This window comes from Jatropha curcas, chromosome 3, assembly GCF_041381405.1.
Source record: "Jatropha curcas cultivar XTBG-Jc1 chromosome 3, XTBG_Jcur_1.0, whole genome shotgun sequence".
NCBI classification, from domain to species: Eukaryota; Viridiplantae; Streptophyta; class Magnoliopsida; order Malpighiales; family Euphorbiaceae; genus Jatropha; species Jatropha curcas.
The window spans coordinates 30,003,465-30,027,424 of NC_143153.1; the positions used below are offsets into that span (position 1 = coordinate 30,003,465).

The 23,960-nt window shown below is 34.0% G+C and overlaps 5 protein-coding genes across 8 annotated transcripts; 4 read left to right on the top strand and 1 right to left on the bottom strand.

The window, feature by feature from the left end:
• Nucleotides 1–341: 341 nt before the first annotated feature.
• CGLD27 (DUF1230 family protein (DUF1230)) lies at nucleotides 342–4,467 on the top strand. Of its 3 annotated transcripts, none has more exons than XM_012223974.4 (7): nucleotides 342–1,078; nucleotides 1,348–1,500; nucleotides 1,811–1,888; nucleotides 2,866–2,961; nucleotides 3,506–3,541; nucleotides 3,958–4,139; nucleotides 4,230–4,467. In XM_012223974.4, exons 1-7 carry the CDS (start codon nucleotides 854–856, stop codon nucleotides 4,264–4,266), a joined length of 807 nt encoding a protein of 268 aa, XP_012079364.1. In that variant the 5' UTR covers nucleotides 342–853; the 3' UTR covers nucleotides 4,267–4,467. The 3 variants fall into 3 exon arrangements, with proteins under 3 accessions (XP_012079364.1, XP_020537196.1, XP_012079363.1); XM_012223973.4 differs by having other exon boundaries at nucleotides 376–1,078; nucleotides 4,225–4,467; XM_020681537.3 differs by lacking the exon at nucleotides 1,811–1,888 and having other exon boundaries at nucleotides 346–1,078; nucleotides 4,225–4,467.
• A 76-nt stretch (nucleotides 4,468–4,543) lies between these two features.
• Nucleotides 4,544–9,612, bottom strand: LOC105639813 (Chaperone DnaJ-domain superfamily protein). 2 transcript variants are annotated; one of them, XR_001047137.4, is made up of 6 exons: nucleotides 9,164–9,612; nucleotides 7,734–8,627; nucleotides 6,910–6,995; nucleotides 5,948–6,088; nucleotides 4,875–5,648; nucleotides 4,544–4,790 (listed from the first exon to the last, which is right to left on the bottom strand). XR_001047137.4 is itself a non-coding variant. In XM_012223972.4 (5 exons), the coding sequence occupies exons 1-5, from the start codon at nucleotides 9,590–9,592 to the stop codon at nucleotides 5,504–5,506; spliced, it is 1,695 nt and encodes a 564-aa protein (XP_012079362.2). In that variant the 5' UTR covers nucleotides 9,593–9,612; the 3' UTR covers nucleotides 4,544–5,503. The 2 variants fall into 2 exon arrangements, 1 of the variants encoding a protein (XP_012079362.2); XM_012223972.4 differs by having other exon boundaries at nucleotides 4,544–5,648.
• Nucleotides 9,613–14,805: 5,193 nt separating this feature from the next.
• On the top strand, nucleotides 14,806–17,797 carry ARA12 (Subtilase family protein). Its single transcript, XM_012223971.4, has one exon. It carries the CDS (start codon nucleotides 15,189–15,191, stop codon nucleotides 17,472–17,474), a length of 2,286 nt encoding a protein of 761 aa, XP_012079361.2. The 5' UTR covers nucleotides 14,806–15,188; the 3' UTR covers nucleotides 17,475–17,797.
• Nucleotides 17,798–19,935: 2,138 nt separating this feature from the next.
• LOC105639811 (uncharacterized) lies at nucleotides 19,936–20,542 on the top strand. Its single transcript, XM_012223970.4, has one exon. It carries the CDS (start codon nucleotides 19,991–19,993, stop codon nucleotides 20,255–20,257), a length of 267 nt encoding a protein of 88 aa, XP_012079360.1. The 5' UTR covers nucleotides 19,936–19,990; the 3' UTR covers nucleotides 20,258–20,542.
• A 1,487-nt stretch (nucleotides 20,543–22,029) lies between these two features.
• On the top strand, nucleotides 22,030–23,874 carry LOC105639810 (uncharacterized). Its single transcript, XM_012223969.4, has one exon. It carries the CDS (start codon nucleotides 22,595–22,597, stop codon nucleotides 23,681–23,683), a length of 1,089 nt encoding a protein of 362 aa, XP_012079359.1. The 5' UTR covers nucleotides 22,030–22,594; the 3' UTR covers nucleotides 23,684–23,874.
• Nucleotides 23,875–23,960: the final 86 nt, after the last annotated feature.

Here is a 23,960-nt window from a genome sequence, read left to right on the forward strand (position 1 = left end):
TAATAGGTTTTGATGGGTGGTGTATACCCATTATATAATAAATTTAATACTGATTTGATACCCGCGAAATCCCACCCCACTTAATTCATATTCACTGCAATTCTTTGCTATTTGCTACAAAGACTCGCTTTTGATTAGAAGAACAAGACATTTAATAACTACCATCCTAAGATTTGTGACTCTTCTTGTTGTTTCCGCTGCTATCGTTTATCTGCTCAAAACTCAGAAGAGGGTTGGTTCATTTCTGTTTTTTTTTTTTTTTTTTTTTTCCCATCCCAGCATAGCTTGAAAGACACAGTTACCTACAAGGCCTGGTCTAGCCGGATAGTATCAAAGACGACAAGATAATACTCTCTCTCATATGCCCGTGCAAACCTGCTAAGTACACACAAAATTGCGTGCAAGTTAGCAGCTGCCACGTTTTGCAAGCTATTTCTTCCTTCATCCACATAAAATATCGCATGAAAAGTCTCAAAATTAGGATCATCTTAAATGGCCCATCGAATTAACGGCAGAAAAGAGGGGCACGTGGACAGATGGGAAGAACAAATCTCGCATTCTAACAGGACCACAACGGAAATCTGAAGTTTAGAAGAGAGTTTTCTGATCTTAAATTAAGAGGTTCCTGTCTTAAAGAATCTTCTCCTTCAAAGAAATAAATAAAACGATGTCTCCATTGTTTTCCTCCATGTAAATAATGCATGGTCAAAAACGGAATAAGCGGCCATAAGTTTAAGTAGAGAACGAGTAGATCATAATTCTCTCTCCACCAAAAACCGGAGGGAAAGTTTTTCAGAATTTGTTTGCTGCAATAACATGGTTAAACTTTGACCAGCCAGCGCCAGAAACACAAATGCTAAGGCTAAATGTTTACTGCTCTTTAATCCCTAGTCAAAGGCAAATCAAAATTGGAAGCAGCTATAGTTCATGGATCATTAGGTACCATCTTACCAAGAAATCATTTTCCACAGTTTCAGTGAAGGCCTTAAAGGATGAGACAGATGGAGGCACAAGTAGCTCTCCGGGCCGAAGCTGGAATCCTGGCTTGGAAATTGAAGTCCCTTTTGAACAAAGACCGGTATGTGTACTTTATATTTTACTCTATGGCCATGCAAATACCATACTGAGCAGACTTGCTTCATTAAAAGCAGTATGTATAATTGAATATGTACGTGCCGTACGGAAGTATGCTGTGGTCTGGTGTGCTTATATATGTATATATATGTAAGTAAGTAGAGAGAGAGAGAGAGATTATTACGCACTTGTTGAAATAGGCTTATCTCTACTTCTAGATAGAAGAGCTTATTCGTACTTGCAGCGATTAATTCATTTCCGTGTCTGTGATAGGTGAACGAATATGAATCTCTTAAAGATGGAGCATTGTATTCTTGGGGTGAACTGGGTCCTGGACCTCTTTTTGCTCGTCTTGGAGGTCTTTGGTTAGTAACCTTCACAGTTCTTGGAGTTCCAATTGCAGCTGCAAGTTTCAATCCTGCAAAGGTAAGCAAATAAATGTCAACTGGAACACCTTCCAGACTAGACCAAAACTGGCTTATAACATTACAGATCTTAAAAGAATGCTTTCGTTGTTACAAATTTCTCTAACAAATGTAAACATGCAACCTCTCCAAGTTCTCACCTTCAAAACTAAACATCATATTTTGGAAATCAACAACTGAAACAATACGAGATAAACAACACAAGATAAACAATTATGTGAAGAACCAATGTAAAGCAGCTACATTACAATTATAGTTATATTTGAACTGGTATCTATATTACAACTTCATTTTCCATTCCAAATTTGCAGGAGCCATTAAGATTTGCGCTAGCTGCTGGAACAGGAACTCTACTCATTGTGTCATTAATTGTCCTAAGAATTTATCTGGTATGATCATCATATTGCACGTCTTACATAAAGTTCATTCTGTCGCTAGAGAACATAACAGCTCTTTCGACATGCCCATGCATGTGTGAGCTCATTTACAAAAAAGCAGTTGGCCCAGGCAGTTAGTACATATTTGTTCAAAAACATAGCACAAATGATTTTTTCCATGGAAAAACATTATAGCAATGCTACATTTCCAATAATTAATCACTCTCTTGCCATTAATGCTAATTTCAAATGACTGTAAATACTTCTCTTATTTGTGTACCCAAAAATGTAGTTTCTCTACATGAGATGGAGCCAAGAAGCGGTCGCAATCTAAGTTTGTCGACTCACCAACAAGATAAATGAGTTTCAGGGTTTATAGCCCCAAAAGGTGCTTTCCCCATTGGGACAGAACCCACAAGTAGTTGCAAAACTGCTCCACATAGAGAAGCTCACTTGATCTAATTAAAAAATCAACACCACTATAGGATATGAAGAAGTTGACATATATAAAGAGGGACAATTATGCAAATGGCAGTCGTCAAAATTTTTTTGCAGTTGAGGGCAGAGTTTTGGTAATTAGTCTGCAATAGTATACTTAACTGAATATAATTACCAAAACTATGTAAAATCAAGTGTAACGAATATTAACAGAAATTATAGTCACTTAAAATTCATTACATCCTCTTAACTTTACCTAGTTTAGGATAACTGACCCTATATAAATTATTTGATAGAACCAGATGAATGAGAGGTTTGATACAAGCATCCAGGCAAGGATTTGAAAGAACACTAAAGAAGGAAGAAAAGCAATTTCTATCTAACATATTTTATTAGTGAAACTATTTATTCTACCAAATTGCTACACCATAGTTTTAGTGATTGCCTCTTTAGTTTTTAGTTCATAATGAACTCATAAACATTTGTCTTGTTAGTATCTCAGGTAGAATCCCTGTTGAAAATATTAACTCATTTGAACATGCATATTGAAGGGATGGAGTTATGTTGGAGACAGACTTCTATCAGCAGTGATCCCATATGAAGAGAGTGGATGGTATGATGGACAAATGTGGGTAAAGCCACCAGAGGTTCGCACCCTCTCTCTTCTCTCTCTCTCTCTCTCTCTCTCTCTCTCACATTACATATTCTTCTTTGTCAGGACATGTCAAGGCATAATAATAGGTTTATACCTAATAAAAGACAGCCAGATTACTGCAAAAAGAATAGATAAAAGAAATGGCATTAGAATAAAATTACTTTGTATAAATATAGCATGCTTAATTTATAAGAATGCAGAGAACTAAAATACAAGCTCATGTTACCACTTCGCTGTATGAGATCACTGGCAGCCAAAATGTCCTTAACCAAGCACACTGGAGTGTAAAAACTCAGTTAGCCTGTCTTTAAACGGTTACCAAGTATCAGACGGGTAAAAGTGTCACATCTAAAGCAGACCAAAATCCCTATTGCAACTTTCTGAAATGTTCTACCAGAGTAGTTAGTCAATTTGATAGCCTGGATATGAATATATGTGATGATTACAGCTACTAACCAACAAATATGGACCACCATTCATACTGCAGTAGACTGACATCAGAAATTAATAACTTACCTCCATTTTTCCCCTGGCAGGTCCTGGCTCGTGACAGACTATTGGGCTCTTACAAGGTAAGAATGCATATGAGTAAAATCCAATTCATAATACTGGAAAAAGAAATAACAGATGTTTATACTATAAACTAGAAAAATCAAACCCTAACTACATGTGCACAGTTTAACAAAACAACCAAAGAGAATAAAAGGAGAACTGAATGGAACATAAGTATCTTATAAGAACAAGTCAAGCATATATACATGCTTGGATAGCAGCAACAGAAGTATGCAAGTGCAAATGCACAAATGTATAGAAGAAATTGCAGTTCTCTGGCTCCTGCCAATACCAAGGAATCAAAACACAGTTGTTCTTATGGTATAGGCTGTAAATGATTATGTCATCCTGTCTTTCTGAATTCCTAAGCAGCATATATTAGAGTTCTGAGCTTTTTAATACAAATGGGTTTTGTAAGGAAATTTCATGCCTCCAGGTCAAACCAGTTATCAAAATGTTGAAACAAACACTAGTTGGAACAGGTGCTTTACTAGTTACAGCAGTATTACTGTTTATCTTCGCCACACCAGTGGAGGATTTCTTTCAAAACAACTTTGCCACAAAAAAGAGTCCGTTAAATGATCCAGCTTCAAGCATCAACATGAAGTATAATGTTGGGTATGAGCATAACTATTAAGATTACGGCTCCCATCCCCCATTTGCACACTTTATTTAAATTCTTACACCTTTGTACATATGATAGAAAAGAAGAGCTGCTCAGTTTACCAGTGGAGGTTGTGGCTGATGATGATTTAGCAGCAGCTGCTGCCAAGGCTGCTGATGGAAGACCGGTCTACTGCAGAGATAGATATTATCGTGCATTAGCAGGCGGGCAATACTGTAAATGGGAAGATCTACTTAAATAATGGGAAAAAAAAGGCGTGGTTCTATCCTCTGTTGCATATATTTGTAATTTGTGTCAAATGGCATATGATTTATGTTTAAACTTTTAGCCTTTATTTTTAAGGAACCAACTAGATTTTCCAAAATCAGAAAACACCTGCAAAAGAAAGAAAATAATATTCTGGGAAAATAAAATAAACCAATATCTTGATTACCTACAAGAGTACAACACAAGAAGCCAGTTTCCTCACCTACATACAAGACCCCTGGAATCAAAAAGAAAATACAGCAAAGTTTCCAGTTGGGCCTGAAGTTTATTATAACAAAGTATACATAGAAAGCAGCAAAAGAAGCACTGGTCAGTTGCACTAATGCAATTGAATTGTTCTCAAGATACCATTGATATCCTCCCCAACAAGCCACTTCCTGTGATCCACATCCAAATCAACTGCTAAGACACATATTTGTATGATATTTAGATCAACAATGTTTGAGACACAGGAATATCACCTCTCCCATCCATGATGATGGACAATGCCAGAGAATAACTTCAAGAACACATAGGTGCAAATGTTGGCAAATATATGCTATTAGAATAGATGACAAGGCACAAGAAGAGAGTTGTGTCCCTGAAGGTATTCAATGATCCATCTTTCCAGACCTTGTTAGCAGCATTGAAAGGAACCATGTTTTCCGTATACCACTGAACTCATCTACATGGGCTGGATTCACAGTTATAGATTCTGAAAAAATTGCCGGCAATCCAGTTCGATCTGGAATGATGGATTTTGAAGAATTCACTCTAAATCCAATATAAGCTTATTCTTGAAGCTTGAAAACAGAATAATCATTTGAATATGCCATAACCAAAGCATTTAGGTCTGATGTTCAACACCCAAAATGCCTTCCCCTTCACGTAAAATTGGTGCACCAAGAATTCCAAAGAATTGTCCTACAAAATATCCCAACAGATATATCGCAGAAAATATTTCTACTTGCTATAGCAATTGCCTTGGCCAATTAAATGGTAATGCACAATGACAAATCACCGATCAACCTCAGAACCAATTATTAAAGCACTCAACGAAGCCAGACAGGTTAAGCAGAATATCGCATCTTAAAGGCCTTAGAGTTCACTGCTAAACAAGTTTCTTGCACCAATGGAGAATTCTAAGTAGTTGACCTTCAACAATATGCCTGAATGTTTGCTTCCTTCTTTTGGCATCTTCGAGATCTAAAGTTCTATATGCAAGAGCAATTAAATACATTGCTGGATGGAGTCTCCTGCAATGACATAAATAATAAAACATAATTGTTCAAATTTTTATAGGACTTCAAATCTGAAACATGCAAGGTTATCAACATTGCTTTTTTTACTAGAATCGGTGGACAGTCCGCAATATTGCATCCAGAATCGTAAGATTTTATAAACCACCAACTTGATGTTAGAGTAGTAGTTGTCAGAGCCAACAAGTCTAGAAGTACTCCTGCCCTTATTAAAATTTTATCATGCAAAGCAAGAGAGGGACTATGCAAATTGACAAAGCTCAAATTTTCCTGAAGAATACATGACATATACTTACTTGTCATATTGTTCACTGCCATTAAAGCCATCCCAATGCCTCTGAGATAGAACCGTCCGACCTTTCTTATCCCTACCAAATGTTTCAACATACCAACCACCAATATCATGCATGTTGCAACGAGGCTCAAACAGCCAAAATCTGTAGCAAGAGCTCAATAAGACAATTTAACAGAAAAATAAATATACATCAGAGTGCAGAAGGGTCTCGCATGGTGTGCATATGATATCTCATTAAAAATGAACAAGAATATAAGTCGCACATTGATATCAACGTCAACTAGTGAACGCAGTTAGAAGGAAGCCTAAAACCATTTAACAGAGTATGAACAACTAATGCACAGTGTGTTATTGAAATATGAATTAAATCTGCACAAAATAGTATCAGCCTGAATACCACATAAATGAAATAAAGCAAGGTAACTATGGTGGCTGCAGACAGTTAACTATGGTGAGTTCATAAGACACCATTGCAGTGGGCAAACACAGTGGAAGCCCTCAAGATTTATTTTATTGCAAATATAAATTCCAGAACAAGACAATTAACTATTGTAACAGGACAGCACCTGTAATTTTTAGTAAACATACTCCATAAAACTCATCAAGAAAGGAACTCAACTGGATCAACTCCAGTAAATCGCACCTCCAAACTATTAGGGATCTAAGGCATGGTATATTCCACTCAATGTAACAGAAAATAAATGGAGTTAGGTTTGTTGCATTGTGTTAGAACTGGGAAACCCAAAATCCTTGGGAGATCTAATTCGTGGACTAGACACCACGTTTCAACTCAAACCTTAAGGCAATTAGTTTATGGGTTTTTCCACTTATACACCATCCACATTGTTCATTGTTTTTCTAAAGTGGGAGTTCCACTCACACTTGATATCCCAACATGTTACATTTTAAGTATTAACGAATAATTCATCCACAATGTGGAATAATTGAAATTGCACTTCTTACTTGCTTGGTGGTAATCGAGCTCTACTGCACCTACATTCACAAACAGATACTTCATCTCCCACTCCGTACCAGTGCATATGCTTCACCTGAAAAGTTCCAAAGGAAAGTAATTGATAAGACCAACCACATGCAAGCAAATACAACCATATGCGCTTCCCGATGGTTCACTGTTGATATGGAACTATAAGGCTGTATATTTTCCTTTATAATCTATCTTATTTGATCAAACGCTCGCCTTAGTCAAATGCAAAGGTTGAATGGTAAATCATCATAATACACAAAGAATTAATACACACCACAGCAAATCTCACCCAATATGCAAGTTGATAACAGTAGCCAAGTTTAGCAAATATCTATTTATTGCCAGAAAAAGACAGACAGGCAATAACTCAAAGCATAGCTAAAAAATACTTAAAAAAGGAAGAAAATAAATACTACTCGTCTTGCAGATGAATTTTAGAAAAGGTAAATCAAACACTATCATGCAAGAATATTTAAGCTGGATTACTCTTCCATTAAATCAATGTAATCAGATATTAGTGATGTATTAGACAGCAATGAAACAATTCTTCAACTTCATTACAAGCTAAGGAGAAACCTCGAACCCAAAAGCAGATGTTCCAGCAATTCAGTAAAAAAGCATATTGAATATACTACACAAAGCATGCAAGAGAGACAATTACGTAATCTTTGCCTATTCCACATAACCAACAGCAAAATGAAACGTGAATTATCAAGCTGAAGCATAGAAATGGAAGCCCAATTTGTATGTCAAGAATCATGTAACCAAAAACTGATACAGACAGGAGAAGTCCATTACAAACCAGCAATGTTCTATGTTTCATTAGGACATGGGTTTTTGTACCACTTTTATCATAGACAAAGCAAGATCCCTCTTCAGAGCTATTCCCCAATCCAGTTATAGTTCCCAGTGGAATCCTTAGTCCAACTGCACCAACCAAAATGGAATCTGGGGAAAATCCTCTTCTAATACTTGTGGAATTATCATCCGAGTTAAGAAAAACGTGTATTTGATCTTGCGCATCTTCATTCTGAAAACCATTATATTGGTCTTTAGGAGGGATCCTAGTGGCCACAGCAACTACCCTTCCACCTACATGCAGTTCCAAATCTTTATATGCATCTGATACATGAGTTAAACTGTTCCTTGTATGTATCTGAGAAGATCCAACATCATTTTCTTCATTAGATTTCATGAAGAGGTTAGTGTTCTCAACAGAGCCATAGATACCCAGACCAGCAGACGTTAAAGAATTCAATTTTTTAGTGTAAGCAGAAGATAATTCAGGAATTTTATCAACTAGGCAGACCATCCCAAAAAGGTCACGTCCCGAAACCAAGTGCATAACTTCTGGAGTTTCATAAACAGACCTCTCCTCAGCCTCAAAACAATCTGGAAGTAGATCCATAGACTCAATTGCAGGGCCATAGTAAGCTGCATGAATTGCTGAATAAAAATCAGCTTCAAGTACATCAAAATAGCTTGTTCCAACCACCACCTTCTTCTCTAACAATATATCATTTATAGCCAATCTATACCACTTCAACCATTCAACAACTTCCATATGTTTAGTAGTCGTCATATGGGATTTATACATGTACAATGTTGAACCTTCTCCAGAACATTTCTGCACTACTCTTCTCTGAGACATCAGATACTTGTCGTAGTGGGCTCTCTTCTCACAATCTGAAAGAATCTGCAATTTACTATTGAACATTGGTTACACTTGCAGTCAAACGCCAAACACCAAAAACATGCAGAAACAATATAAATTACCTATAATATCACCTACGATACACGCATATTATTGTATATAACATATTTCCAGCATGAAAAACGTCCGGATTGGTTGGTGGTGGCCTAAAATATCGGCTCTTCCATATAATACTAACTGCCCATAACGCAAAGCTTGTGCAATTTTTACAAGTTTATGCACTATCATAAGACACATTTGAGCTTCTGCTGTTTCCAATTGAATTTCAGTTTTGGCAACTGTAATTACTAACTAAGCTAATATTATGCCTCAAAAAAAACAGATAGGTAACCGAAATTGAGAAGAATCATCAAATTTTTGGCTACTGTATCAAAAACTGACTTCCACAGATCAATTACATTCAAGATGCTTCAATCACAGTGACATGGAAATGATCACCAGAAGCAGATATAAAGACTAAATGAACAAACTCATAATAATAATAAAAAAAAAATAGAGGTGTCCTCAATCAACACTACCTCATAAGCAGCGAGGATTTGAATGAAACGTTGAGAGGCTGATGAATCATTCTTTGACTCGGCGAGGTCCGGGTGAGTTTCTTTGGCCAATTTTCGAAACGAGGCTTTGATTTCGGCGAATGAGCTGGTTTCCGAAACTCCTAAGATATCGTACGCATTTTCTCCCGAAAATTCGGACCGAGTCGAGTCAGTGCTGGTGCTAAAGAACTGAGTTCTAAAACCCGTATTCGACAACAAGAAGATATACCAGAGCTTTCTTCTGTCACTGCAGTGAACTGATCGAATTGAAATTAAAGCGAAAACCATTTTACATTTGCAATTTCTCTTTCTGATTATTGGACGAAATAGGAATGGAGTTGCTACTGATAGACGACGAAGAGACGGTAGAGAGGTTGGGATGGGAAGGGAAGTGCTATGGTAACGAAACATTGCATGGCATTTGAAAAATGTCGAGCCTACAGAAAGCCACATAAGACTTTCAGGGTTAGTCTGTGGGACGTGGATAACATTGTCGTTTTAAAACTCGTTGTCGTGGTAGTAACAGTAATGATGCCATCATAATTTCGACGACGACGATCAGTTAAAGTTCAAGTTTTCAATGAAACTAACCTGAGATAATTCCCGCTACTTGCAAGTTGTTTATGAACCAACTATCCAGTGAACGTTCATCTCAAGCTACCTACGTGTTCATACTTTGAGCGGCAGGTCGTTTATGACGTTTTCGTCGTTCTCGGGTGAATGACCTTTCGTTTTAAATGTGGGCGTTGAGAAATATTTGGCCCAACATGCTCCTGTTTTGTTGGGCCGAATTGAGCACTCCACCGAACAAGTTCAGCCAGGGAGCGAACATATATACACACACGCACTGTCCAGAGATCGAAAAAATATTTTTCCCTTGATAACCAAAATGTCACCGATAGTGAAAATATTTGTCTAAATGATAAGATATTTAGTTTTGATATATTTGGTCGTTTTTCTAAGCCTGTTCAGACCAATGTTAGGAGTTAGGACAGGATCCTTGTCCATAAGGCGATGGTGGTGGATGAATATACTTTGTGGGAGGCCGGGAGCTCTTCCACAATTATTGGAGTGTGAAAAAACTTATTAAATATTTTTAAAATTAAACAAAAATTATTCAATTATTTTTCAAATTAATATTTTAAATATTAAAAACTTTAAAAATTATTATCAATAAGATAAAGAAAATTATTCTTATTAGCATAAAGAAGTGTGAAAACATATAATTCGTAACTTTTTAAAATATAAAGATTCCCCTTTAAAGTTAGATTTTTATAAAATTTTCATAGATATAAAAGTAAATTTATATATTTATTCAGATACAAAAATTCAGATAAAATCTTAAAAATTTGTAAATTTTATTTATTATTAAAAAAATTAATTAACATAATTTGTAATTACATATGTCAGCCGCGTGATAAGGACAGTAGTGGATATTATCTGTGCACACAATTTATTGCACCACGTACACATGGCCTCAATCGGTGATGAAGCTGGTGATGCATTATAGTAATGGGCAATGAAGGAACGTGTACTAGTGTCGTAGGCTACTTCAGACAGCAGCTTGACTAACAGTTCCCTGGCCATAAATTTCTTGGATCTTCTTAAGTACAGCTTTCGAGAACGAGAGCAATAGTTGGGTTGCTTGCTTCATCATAAATGCCTCCCGATCCAAACCCAAAACCCATGAAATTTAATGTAATCTCCTCTTGATGCAAACACTCCCAATTTCCTACATTTTGATGTGATAAATTCCGCTTATTATGCGCGGAATATTTTTAATTTATACTCCCATAAATTTTACTGCACTTTAAATTTTAAAAATTTTTACTTCACTAAAGTTATAAATTTTAATTATTTATGCACAATTTTTTATATTTAAAACATTAATTTGAGATTTATACAACTTTTAAAATAATATAAAAAATAAAATAACCTACAATTATAAAATGATACGATGTATCATTTTTAAACATTTAATGATTAATTCTTAATATTATTATTTAATTATTTAATTCAATAAATTATTACGTTCAAATTAGTTTTTAAAGTTACATAGAAAAGTTGAAATGCAAATAAAATATATCTTTATTATTATTAGATAAATAATAATACATGAAAAACAGAAGTAGTATATATATGTTGTTGTAACTTGTGAGCATTTGGACTTCTGCATGTGCAGACACGAAAAATCTGGCACATTTAGATGATCATAATTTCTTGAATATTGACAAAAAGATGACTAAAATTTTATACATGATGCATGGGAGTTTAAATATTAATATTTCTGGATAATTAGCCTCCATGAATTAAAATAATAATAATAATGACAGAAAGGAATTCCTTAAAACGGTGGCATTTTCCCAATTCCCATTCCCCCTTCTTCTAGATAAAAACAAATATCAATCAATGTATGAATTAAATAAAAATGGGATAACGAAGGAAAAAAAAAAATTTATAATAATAGGAAGTAAACAATGGTAGGCAGGAAATGGAAGTTGCAGAGACAAACTAATAATTAGGGCACATGTGGCAGGTTGGAACTCCAAGTGTCAATCGGGTTTCTGCCCAACCAACTGGATTATCCATGTGAAGTTTATATTAATTCCTCATATTGTCCATCTAATTACTTGCATCATTCTCTTAAATTAATCCGTTAAATGATAAAAATTTAGCCATCGGATTAATATTTGTTGATAAAATTATATTTCAATCATAATTTTAAAGATTGGATACTAAAATTGAAAAAAAACAATTGATAATATTATTTAAGATTTTTAGCTTTTAATTACTCTAAAGATTCTCATAATCCCATTAGTATATTCATGATAACCTTCAGAAAGATTCGTTGAACAAAATATGACAAAAAGATGTTCCACGTTTATTTTTATTTTTTTTTAATTAAACAGTGGGAGATTCCACGTTTATTTTTTTTTTTTTAAATTAAACAGTGGAAGATTAATTCAAATCATTAAAATGATCCCTTTTTTTTTTTTTTTTTTTTTTGCTGCTAAAAAAAAAGACCATTCAATGTACAGAAAAATGTGAACTTATGGTGAACTGCAAATTATTGAAAAGGCAATCATTAACAGGTTGGAAGCCAGTAAGATATAATAAGCAAATAATGCAAGAATTGGCCAGCTGCCAATTTTGAATATTATGGATATTAGAAAACTGTGAATTAAATAGATTAATTCTTTAGAAAATTTATATTTTTAAAATTAATTTGTATTACAAATTAATTAGTAAGAGTTATTGACAAAAATAATTTGCTTTTGAAAACAAATTTCCAAACTGATACTGATTTTTAAAACTATTTAAAGAAGTGAAGCGATTTGGGTGATATTGCCATTGCTTGTGACGGTTACTAAAGAAATTATTAATGGTTGTAATATGTACTAAATTATTAATTTTTACGGTAATTTCATTTTTAATGGTTGTTTGAAGGGTTTTTATGTTGTTTTTTTTTTTTCCAAAAGATTTTATAATAGAATAATAATATATATTTTTTTAGTTTATCGGAAAGATTAATAGGTCAAAATATATTTGGGGGTCGACGTAATTGGAATAATATTTCTCTTATACCTCTGTTAGTTTAAAATGGCTTATTTTCTAGTAAGTATATTTTTCAAGTACAGTTTCGAGAAAATCATTCCTCACAAAATATAATTTGAATATAGTAAATCAACTTCCCACAAATTAAATTGCTATCAAATTAAAAACTAAAATAATATTCATAATATAAATTTGAATATATAGGATAAATTGGTAAATCACTGAACTTAAATAAAAAATTGCAACTTCTTTAATTATTTTAAAAGAATTTACTTTGCTTGTGTGAGAGAGAATAGACTATATATATATATATATAGAGATTTCAGGAAGTTATACTTTTCTAGCTATTTACCTCAAACTAAACATCATCATTAAAATAGTGAACACTATGATAGAAAAAAATTTTGATATGACCTCTCATTCTCGGCGAAAATAAAAAAAAAAAAAAAATGACATAAGAATATTATTACAATAGTATAATTTAAGCAGTCTTATAACATATCATATCATATAATATAAATATAAGCTATAAAATGAAGTGTAAGAAAACCCAAGAATGGGTAAGAATCAGAAAGTACATACAACATACAGGAGAGTGTATGGAACCTGTGACTTAGCTTAGCAGTCTACGTTTGAAGTTTGATGCAGTGAATTCTTAGCAGTCTCATTCTGAAAGAGACTAATCTCGTGAATAAAGTAATCAAATCGTAAGACGTTTTCTATTTATTAATTGATAATTGAAACCCGGTTACATCATCCAATGAGTACATGTGATCCTCAGGGCCCACCGTTCCTTATTATAATTGTAACACTCGCTTTTAGCCATTGGAACGCACGAAATCTCGTTTTCTCTCCTAAATTTTAATATTTTGATCAATTTTCTTTTTTTAATTTGAATTAATTATGAATATTTATTTTTAATCAATTCAACAAATAATAAGAGTGACCAGAATTCGGTTAAACCTGAAAAACCAATCTAATTCAAATTTTATTTTTCGATAATTTAAATATTCGATACAGTTTAATTTTTCAGTTTATAATATGAATAAATAATAATATTGAATACGCTAATTTAATAAAATGTATTAAAATTTGTTTTAACGAATTGTAAAAAAAAAAAAAAAAAGATTAAGAGTTTCTATGACTTTTTAATTTTTTATATTTTATTCTATGGTCTCAAATTAAAATTGCAATTTCAAATTAAAACAATAATTTTAGTTCTTCAATATAAGAATTAGGATAAATTGTAAATACATAGTTTGGAATCAAAAATCGAACCATATATTCATAATTGAATCGAAAATCATTGCTTAAAGTTAATCTTATTTTAACAAGTGTTATTTTAATTTAATGCCAATTTGATTTGTTTAAGAAAATATCTAACTTGTAGGGGTGTGCAAAATGGCAATTGGATAGTCAACTGAATCACACTACTAGACTAAATCTCAAATTTCTCTCTTTTTTTCTTAAATTGAAATTGTAACAAATTTCTAAACAATTGAACCAAACTCATCGATTACGTACAGTTTAGATCAATTCAATTAATTTTAATAAATTTTAAGTGAAAATCACATACATTGCCTAATTCCAAATTATCTAAAATTTCAAATCAAAATCATAATTTTAAAATCGCGTAAAAAATAATTCGATTTTGGAAATGAATCATTCATAACGGTGGTAATCCGGAGATATTTTCATGTTCCATCCACTAGCTCCATTTATTTGTTTATTTAATTTTTAAAAAGAAATTAAAACTAAAAGGTTAGAGTTTGTTGGCCGGTAAACTTCCACATTAACACTCAACAACTAAAGGTAATTAAAACTTTATTTCTTTCTTTGTCATTTTTACTTGTTCGAGCGAGACAAGTACCCGTGAACCACCACTCATAAGATTCAAGATTTCCCTCCACTCTCTTCTGCACCTATCAATTATAAATTAACTTCACGCTACAGATTTATATAATTTCCCCACCAATCCAAGACTATGGTTTAGATCCCCTTAATATATTCATAATAATCAAAATTAATTAGGAAAGATTAATGGGATTTCGTGTTTAATTAAAATTTTTGAACACAATAATCAGTAAAGAAAGTTTGATTATATCTTCTTCGTAACCTATCTTCTAAAAGAGGCTCTGCTAAAAGATAAAAAGCAAAAAAACGGTGGCAGTAACAGTAGTAGCAGGAGCACCAGAGGCATGGACAAAAGCCGGAACACACGTGATGAAAGCTAGTACACACATCACAAATTATCAGTGGCTTTCTTTTTTCTTCTCAAGCTCGAGCTGTATTCACATCTCTCTCATTTTTGTCTCGAAGCAATCATTCAAAGAAACAGACAACCACCACCGGGTCTTTCACAGTCTCTCTCTCCATTTCTATTAAAGCAGAGCTTGCGGGCTGCTTTTCTTTTCTATCTCTTTTCTCTCTGCTGCTTCTCTCAAATTCAGGGATGAACATGAAGATGAATACTGTTGTTCTTTTTCTTCTGTGTCTTTGCCATGCTTCCATGGCAACGACTCAGAAACAGGACAAGAAAACTTACATTGTTCACATGGCCAAATCCCAGATGCCGGCCAGTTTCGAACAACATGTTCACTGGTACGATTCGTCTCTCAAATCGGTTTCCGGTTCAGCTCAAATGCTTTATTTCTATGACAATGCTATTCATGGGTTTTCAACTCGCTTAACCCCTGAAGAAGCTGAGTTACTCGAGAACCAACCTGGGATTCTCTCTGTGTTGCCCGAGTTAAGATACGAGTTACACACCACTCGTTCACCTGAGTTTCTCGGACTCGACAAAAGTGCTGATATGTTCCCCCAGTCTGACTCAGTTGGTGATGTCATTATTGGTGTTTTGGACACCGGTGTTTGGCCGGAAAGCAAGAGCTTTGCCGATACGGGACTCGGTCCGGTACCGGCTACTTGGAAAGGCCAGTGTGAATCGGGTACCAATTTCACCTCTGCAAATTGTAACCGGAAATTAATTGGCGCTAGATTCTTCGGGAATGGCTACGAGGCCACATTAGGCCCAATCGATGAATCCAAGGAATCTAAATCGCCAAGAGACGATGATGGCCACGGCACTCACACTGCATCAACGGCGGGTGGTTCGGTGGTGGAAGGCGCAAGTCTTTTCGGTTATGCAGCCGGGACGGCGCGTGGAATGGCTACTCACGCTAGAGTTGCTGTGTACAAGGTTTGCTGGCTTGGCGGTTGCTTTAGTTCTGATATTTTAGCCGCCATGGATAAGGCCATTGCAGATGGCGTTAATGTTCTTTCAATGTCACTTGGCGGAGGAATGTCCGATTATTATAAGGATAGTGTGGCTATTGGAGCTTTTGCAGCTATGGAGAAAGGAATACTTGTTTCTTGCTCAGCTGGAAATGCAGGTCCAACTTCTTATAGTTTATCAAATGTAGCTCCTTGGATAACTACTGTAGGGGCTGGCACTCTGGATCGTGATTTCCCTGCTTTTGTTAGTCTTGGCAATGGAAGAAATTATTCTGGAGTGAGTTTATTTAAAGGAAGTAATTTGCCTGGAAAGCTTTTACCTTTTGTATATGCAGGTAATGCTAGTAATTCCACAAATGGGAATTTATGTATGATGGATTCTTTAATACCAGAAAAAGTTGCAGGCAAGCTAGTGTTATGTGATCGTGGAGTTAATGCTAGAGTTCAAAAAGGAGCTGTAGTGAAAGAAGCTGGTGGTCTGGGGATGGTTTTAGCTAATACAGCTGCTAATGGTGAAGAATTAGTAGCTGATGCTCACTTGTTACCAGCTACTTCTGTTGGTCAAAAAAATGGGGATTTAATTAAAAGTTATCTGTCATCAGATTCAAACCCAACTGCTACAATTCTTTTTGAAGGCACCAAAGTTGGAATTCAGCCATCTCCAGTTGTTGCAGCTTTTAGCTCAAGAGGGCCTAATTCAATTACACCAGATATTCTCAAGCCAGACCTAATAGCCCCAGGTGTTAACATTTTAGCAGGATGGTCTGGTTCAGTTGGTCCTACTGGGCTATCAACAGATCCAAGGCGTGTGGAGTTCAACATTATTTCAGGAACTTCAATGTCTTGTCCTCATGTTAGTGGTCTAGCTGCTCTGCTTAAGGCTGCACATCCAGATTGGAGTCCAGCAGCTATTAGATCAGCTTTAATGACTACAGCTTATGTAGCTTATAAAAATGGACAGAAACTGAAAGATACTGCTAGTGGGAAAGACTCTACTCCGTTTGACCATGGTGCAGGACATGTTGATCCAGTATCAGCCCTTGATCCGGGGCTCGTTTACGATCTAACATCCGAGGACTACTTAAGTTTCCTCTGCGCGTTAAATTACACAGCATCACAAATCACTAGCCTTGCAAGAAGAAGATTCAGTTGCGATTCGAATAAGAAGTATAGTTTGAATGATTTTAACTATCCTTCTTTTGCTGTTAACTTTGATACTACACAAATGATCAATGGTGGTTCTAGTGTTGCTAAATACACACGAACACTTACCAATGTGGTTGGTGCGGGGACTTATAAGGCTTCAATTTCAGGTCAGCTTACGGGAGTTAAAATTTCAGTTAATCCTCAAGTGTTGAACTTTAGCCAAGCAAAGGAGAAGAAAACTTTTACTGTTACTGTAACTGGAAGTTCATTGCCAATTAATACTAACGCGTTTGCTCGTTTAGAGTGGAGTGATGGGAAACATGTTGTTGGTAGTCCAATAGCAGTTAGCTGGACTTAGCCCAAGAAGAAGAAGCATATGAAATAGGAGAAGTTGGGTTTTTAATTTGCTCCTTCTCGAAGAGAGGAGTGGATTAGATAAGTTGTTAGTTTTAAAATTCTATGAATGTCATATTAATTTGTTTATATCCAGGAAATAATGGAAGGCTGGATTAGTGTTTGATGTTGTTCTCTGAGAAAGAAAACAAGAAAAGACCATGAAAAAGAAAAGGCAATGTGTGGAGATGTTTTCTTTCTTAGTGTACAGTTTTATTTACATTTTAGTATTTGTATTGCTATGCTTGATTAGTAGATTTCTCAAGATTTCACTTTTTTTGTGTTAAAGATTTCTCTGAGACAAGTTTAATTTAATATTAAGCTACTTTTAGATGCGTCTTACCCATCTAATTGTTTGTAGAATAACGTTATTGCCATGTGTATTTGTTAGTCGCATCTGCATAGCTGACAAAGCTTCACGATTCCAGTAATTGAAATTCAATATTTTAATACATATTAGGAGACTTAACTCAAAGAGACAAAACGGGGAGTTTTAAACAAAACGCAACACAGCAACAAGAGAAGAAAATAAGTAAAACGGTGCGGATCAATTAATTTATTCTAGAAGAATGTTAGCTATGCTGTCAGTCCTAGCTGGCACTAGTTGTTAGCAAACAGTTATGAATAATAGCTTGAAGAAGCTCTGTAACAACTTGTATATATATAAACAACATCGATCAATGAAAACCAACCGCAAAATTTTCATTTCTCTTTGCTGGATATTTTCTGTTAATACATTCTCAGGTTGTCAGCTGAATCAAATTAGCTGGTCTCCACCATTCTGTGAATTTCTGAAACTGAAAAAAAGATGGTTCTTTACCATCTCTTCATATCGGTAGGATTTCCATTTTAGTGGCTGAGCTTTGAGCTATTATCATTGGTCGTCAATAGGATGGTGGCGTGTGACAATTCGCTGGTAGTTCATTTGGTTCTTGACCTGGTTGATCTGCCAGGTGGAGAGAGGCCTTCAGTTAAACATATCCAAGCCTCTCCCTTATAATGGTGTTCGGTTTCATTTATCTCATATTCATCGCAAGTCAGTTAATGTGCTGATTGGTTAGCAAATTTTTGTAACTACTTTACCTTTAAGATTTCATCTTCCGAAAACCCACCGTCTTGTATCATTTCTTAGCTTGCTTATGATGTCGGAGATGTAAATTATCCTTGTATTTGTAATAGTTAATAGTTATTTTTTTTTTTTTTTTTTTTTTTCGGAAGAAAAAATTTAAAAGAGTAAAAATAGAAAGTAAATGATCGAGTAGCGGATGCACATGTTTAATGGGCAGGCCTAACAATGCAGGGGGACAAAACCAGTTTTTGGGCATTTGGCAAGCCCAATTTTAAAGTCGGCCCTAATTTCTTTTTAAGCCAGATCCAATCAAATTATATGAATAGTAAAATACATTTTATACGTTGGATAAGTAAAATGATAAAATTTCCCTCAATGAAAAAAAAAAAAAAAATCTCATGTATAATTAAATTTTACATGAAAATGTTGATTTGACGTGGTCAATGCAAGTTTTATTTTTTTTTAATTGTTCAAGAAATATTCATTGATATCATTTTATAAATTGAAGAGTAAATATAATAGTTTTTTTAAACCGGAGTACTTAATGTGTAATTTATAAATTTAAGTATACAATACTTAAAAATGTCATAATTTTTTTTAAGTACAAATTCAAAATTTTTATATTCTGTTGTGCACTTTATGACTGTTCTTTACATTTTTGGTATACAGCCAATCTGAGAATACGGTCAAATTATTAAGCAACCGATGGTACTGATTAAAAACAGATTTGGGGTTGATTTCGATTTCTTTTTCATAAAAAGGAAAAGTTGATTCTTTCTTTTTCATTTGACTAGTTTCCAAATACGATTAATGTTAATCTCTAAAACAATGAATCGCTCTAGAAAAGTAGCCTTCAAAATGCAGGGATGAAATTAATAATTAAAAGAAAAGATAAAAACTACTACTTTTATGAAATTGACCTTTTTGGGAGTATCCTTATGAAATCAATTTCATTTATTTAAGGTTTATGGTTTTTTTTAATGAAGTTTTTAATTTAATAAGAATACGTCTTATCATCTTTGAAATTAAAGCATCAAATTCTCTGATATATTTACTGTACCAAACCGTTGAAATAGAATTTGAAAGGATGGCATTTTTAACTATATATTGAAAAAAAAAAAAATTTATAAATTTTTATTTTGGCTGATTTGATTCGTAGCGATAAATTCAATTTAGACAAGTATTTTTCAATCCAATTATTGTCCGAAGAGGATTTACAATTTGCATGCCTGTAGTGCCCTTGACATATTGACACGTAGTTCTATGACTAACAACACTTTCACATGCAAATTAGACACGTAGCCTGACATTTAGCAAAGCCACAGCTATTAAGAAAACGCCGTTATATATTATGGAATAAGGAAGAAGGTGGTGGATGGAGAGAAACTGAATAGAAATCAGAAGTTCTAAAGATGGAAAAACAAGCTACAGAAAGTCGTGAAGAGCAGGAAAAGAAAGAGAAATTAGAGGGTCTTCCAGTTGAGGACAGCCCTTATCTGCAATACAAGGACTTGGAAGATTACAAGCTAAAGGGCTATGGAACTCAAGGCCATCTCCAGCCAAAGCCTGGCCGCGGAGCCGGCGCCACCGATGCACCCACTCTTTCTGGTGGCTCTGTCCCTCGAGATGCTGATGTTAGTACCATTGATGCTATAACTAGTCGTCCCAAGAAGCCTTAAATTTTATTCCTCAAAATTAAAAAAGAAAACCACCTTAGTTTTTTTTAGTTTTTTTTTTTTTTTTGGATGAATATATAGATGGGGATTAAATAAAGTTGGGTAATTAAACTTTCAGCTTTCTTTTTTCAAATTAAAAAAAGATAATAAATAACAGTGATTAAGGAAAATGTGACCTGTGTATATTTGTATGTTCTTTCTATAATTGATGTGTTTAATTATATATCTTCTGTTCATGAAGATGAAATCCTCGGCCTCTTTTAATACATGTTCAATATATTTTTGTTCCTTTTGAAAGTCTTAAAGGGCTGCTACTGCCACATTCAGTTATGTCACTTAAATTTGATGCATGAGAAGTGACATGAAAATAATTCACAAAATTGCAATTTCTTACTTGCTGTCAAGCGTCAGCTCTACCTTGTAAAACGGATAAGAAAAGCAGGTCGTGAACCTGGTTTGTGGGTCTGCTGCTTGTCTTTCGTGTTCAAGAACATTAAACAAAACTAATATTGTCTCTTTCAGTTCAAATATGATTCATATTTCTATTTATGTTTTTTTTTTTTTTTTTAAGAAAGGTTCATATTTCTATTTCATTTTTCCATAAAATTACAAAAAATAGATTTTACCATTAATAATTTCTAATTACGGATTGATTTCTTCCTTTTTTTTAAAAAAGAATTTATTATTAATTAAAAAAAACATTAAAAAGAAGATTGTTGAATACCAAAAATGATACATTGTATGTGGATATATGAATGATTTTGGACGTATGATAAGCCAACACTATATACGTATATATTTATGTATTATCGAATGAATAGTCTTTTTTACCTGTTTTTATTGGTAAATAACTTTCCAAAAATACTTATTTTTCTTAAAATCATTTAAAACCTTCTTAAGATGCTATGACAAATAATTAACATTGTTTTTTCAAAACTATAATAAAATGGTTGTAGTTGACAACTAAAGTCAACTCAAGACTCCTTAAAAGAAAAAAGAAAATAAGAATTTTCCTTTTTGGTACTCTCACTAAGATATTATTTGGGTACAAGAAGAAGAATTTGATTTGGGTTTGTAGTTGTTTCCTTTTATAATGTTATTTCGCAATAGTTCGAATTATTCTTTTTATAATGTTATTTCACGAGTTGAACTTTTTATAATAGTTCGAATTATTGATTTTACAAATCTCGTTTATTCAATTTAAATATAAATTACTATCTAAATCACTTTTTAAAATAAAAAAGAAAAGAAATTGAAATAACATCACGAGATATTTATCCTTAAAAATAATTATTTCCCTTTAAAAAAAAAAAAAAAAATCTCACAGACAATTTTTGTCGTGTATAAAACAATGAAATACAAGCCATTCCTTTCCTACCCGATCCAACAGGGCAAAAAACGTCCATTCCACAAGAAAAGCAAAATTAAAGACATGGGAAGAGAAAGAGAAAGAGATTGATTAGTCACATTCTTTCTCAATTATCACAAGCTCTCCATGACATAACATTCAAATCGCCCAATTCCACCACACAAGTCACCTACAAAATTAAAATACATCATTTCAGTATTCTTATCAACCCACACCGACCCAAAATCAAATTAATTAAAAATTCACAAATAAAATCCTCACCAATTCCCTATTGATTTATTAATTCTCTTCTAGTCCCTGTCTCAAAGAATTTGTGGGTGTCTTGATTTTTGTATTCCCATATAAACTTTGATTCCATAAATTGAATCTATTATTAAGTGTATAGAGCTCAACAAAAGCTGTCTATGATGGTGTGACATTTTATTTTATAGATTACATTCTATACTTGGAAGAGAAACCCAAAAAAGGTTGCTTCTATCTATAAACTATATGCATAAATATAAAAAAATTTGCATGTTCATGATATAAAAATGTCCCTATAACACTATCTTATATATAGCCCCACTTGAGAATACCCTCTTGCCTCCAATTCAAATACATTAAAGAGGGTATTTGTAGACAGTAAAAGAATCAGGTAATGGCCGGCCAATTAGGTGTTGGTCCCAGCCAAAGAAAAGGACTATTTGAGTAGAGAAGAGAGCCTGCACAGCCACTGACTTCTCCATTTCTGCTATTATTTTCTTTCTTTAATCCTCTGTTTTTCTTGCAGTAGCTTTATTTCTTTAAGTTCCACATGTCCCTGCTTCTCTCTTAGAATAACAAATTCAAATCTCTCTCCCTCTATTTCCCTTTTTCTTATTTAAATGCCGTCTTTCTTGGATATAAGTCTTAAGAATCTTCATCTCCTTTGTTTTTCTTCTTAGGAGGGACCCCAACACTATTTTTGGGTACTAAAAGCTCTGTTTCTTGAAATGGCAAGAAACGAAGAAGGGAAATGGGAAAATTCTGAAGAAGAAGAAGAAGTAGAAGCATTATCACTTTGTGATTTACCAATCAATTTGATCAAAGAAGAGAATCATCAATTGAGAAGAGAAGAAACTGAAGCAAATCAAGAAGATTTTGATTTTAGCCAATTTGGTAGGTCTGTTTCTACAAAATCAGAAATGTGTGCAGCTGATGATATTTTCTTTCAAGGTCAAATTCTTCCATTTCGTCTTTCAATAAGTTCTGAAAGTGGTACTTATAAGTCGAGCCAAGACAGCTTAAAAAATCCTATTAAATGTTTCTCAAGATCAGAGTCATTGGACCATGGGTTTACAAGTTTTAGTAGCAGAAGCAGTAGCAGTAGAAGCCAATTTTCATCGACTAGCACGACTAGCTCTGTTAAAAAAAGTCCAAGAATTTCAATTTCAAAGCAGCCAAGATCAATAATTCAAAATCAATTTCACACCCATCCGAGTCCCAAGCCTCAAATCAGACTTTCCACTAAAGGAAATACTGGCAATAACAGAAATTCAAGAAAATCAACTGTATGGGACATTTTTAGACTCGGTGTAGTCCGTACCCCGGAGATTGAATTGCAAGATCTTAAAGTTCGAGCCTCTGTTAGTAGAAACAGCAGTTCTAATAGCAGTAACAGCAATTCAAGTATCAAGATTAGTAGCAAGGGCAATCAAGAAAAGATGGAGAAACAGAAGAAACGGTGTAAACAGCGTTTCTTGGACAAAAAATCAGGGCTATTAAGTGGTTGCAGTTGTACAGTTAGTGCAGTTAAACCAGTTCCATTAAATGTACTCAATATTAAAAGCGGTAACAACAGCACGGGAAGTATTAATGATAGCAAAAATGAGAAAAGCAAAGAAAGAGGGTCGACAAAAGCGGAGCAAAAACTACAAGAAATGAAGATAAAGAAGAAGAAGAAGAAGAAGAAAATGACGGAAAAGCAGCAACAGCAGGGAAAGCAAGTAATGTCACGTCATCGAACATTTGAGTGGATAAAGGAGCTTTCACATGATAGCTTTCTTGATCATGAAGAAGAGAAAGAGGGCCTAGATTCGTGATAATGAACAATCTTTCCTCACGCATGCTTTGTACTCTATTTTTTTTATCATCGTCTTTTTAGTTTATGGGTTTCCCTCTTTTCTTTTCTTTTCTTTTTTTTTTTTTTTCCCTCATCTTTAATTTGAATTACATAATTTATTATTGTAATTGGCTCTAATTTCTAGAAGTATTTCTTTCTCTTTCTTTGAAATATTGATCATCTCACCAACCAACAGATCTTATTACACATATTTTTTTTTTATTTTGACTAAAATTTGAAGTCATAAAATCATAATT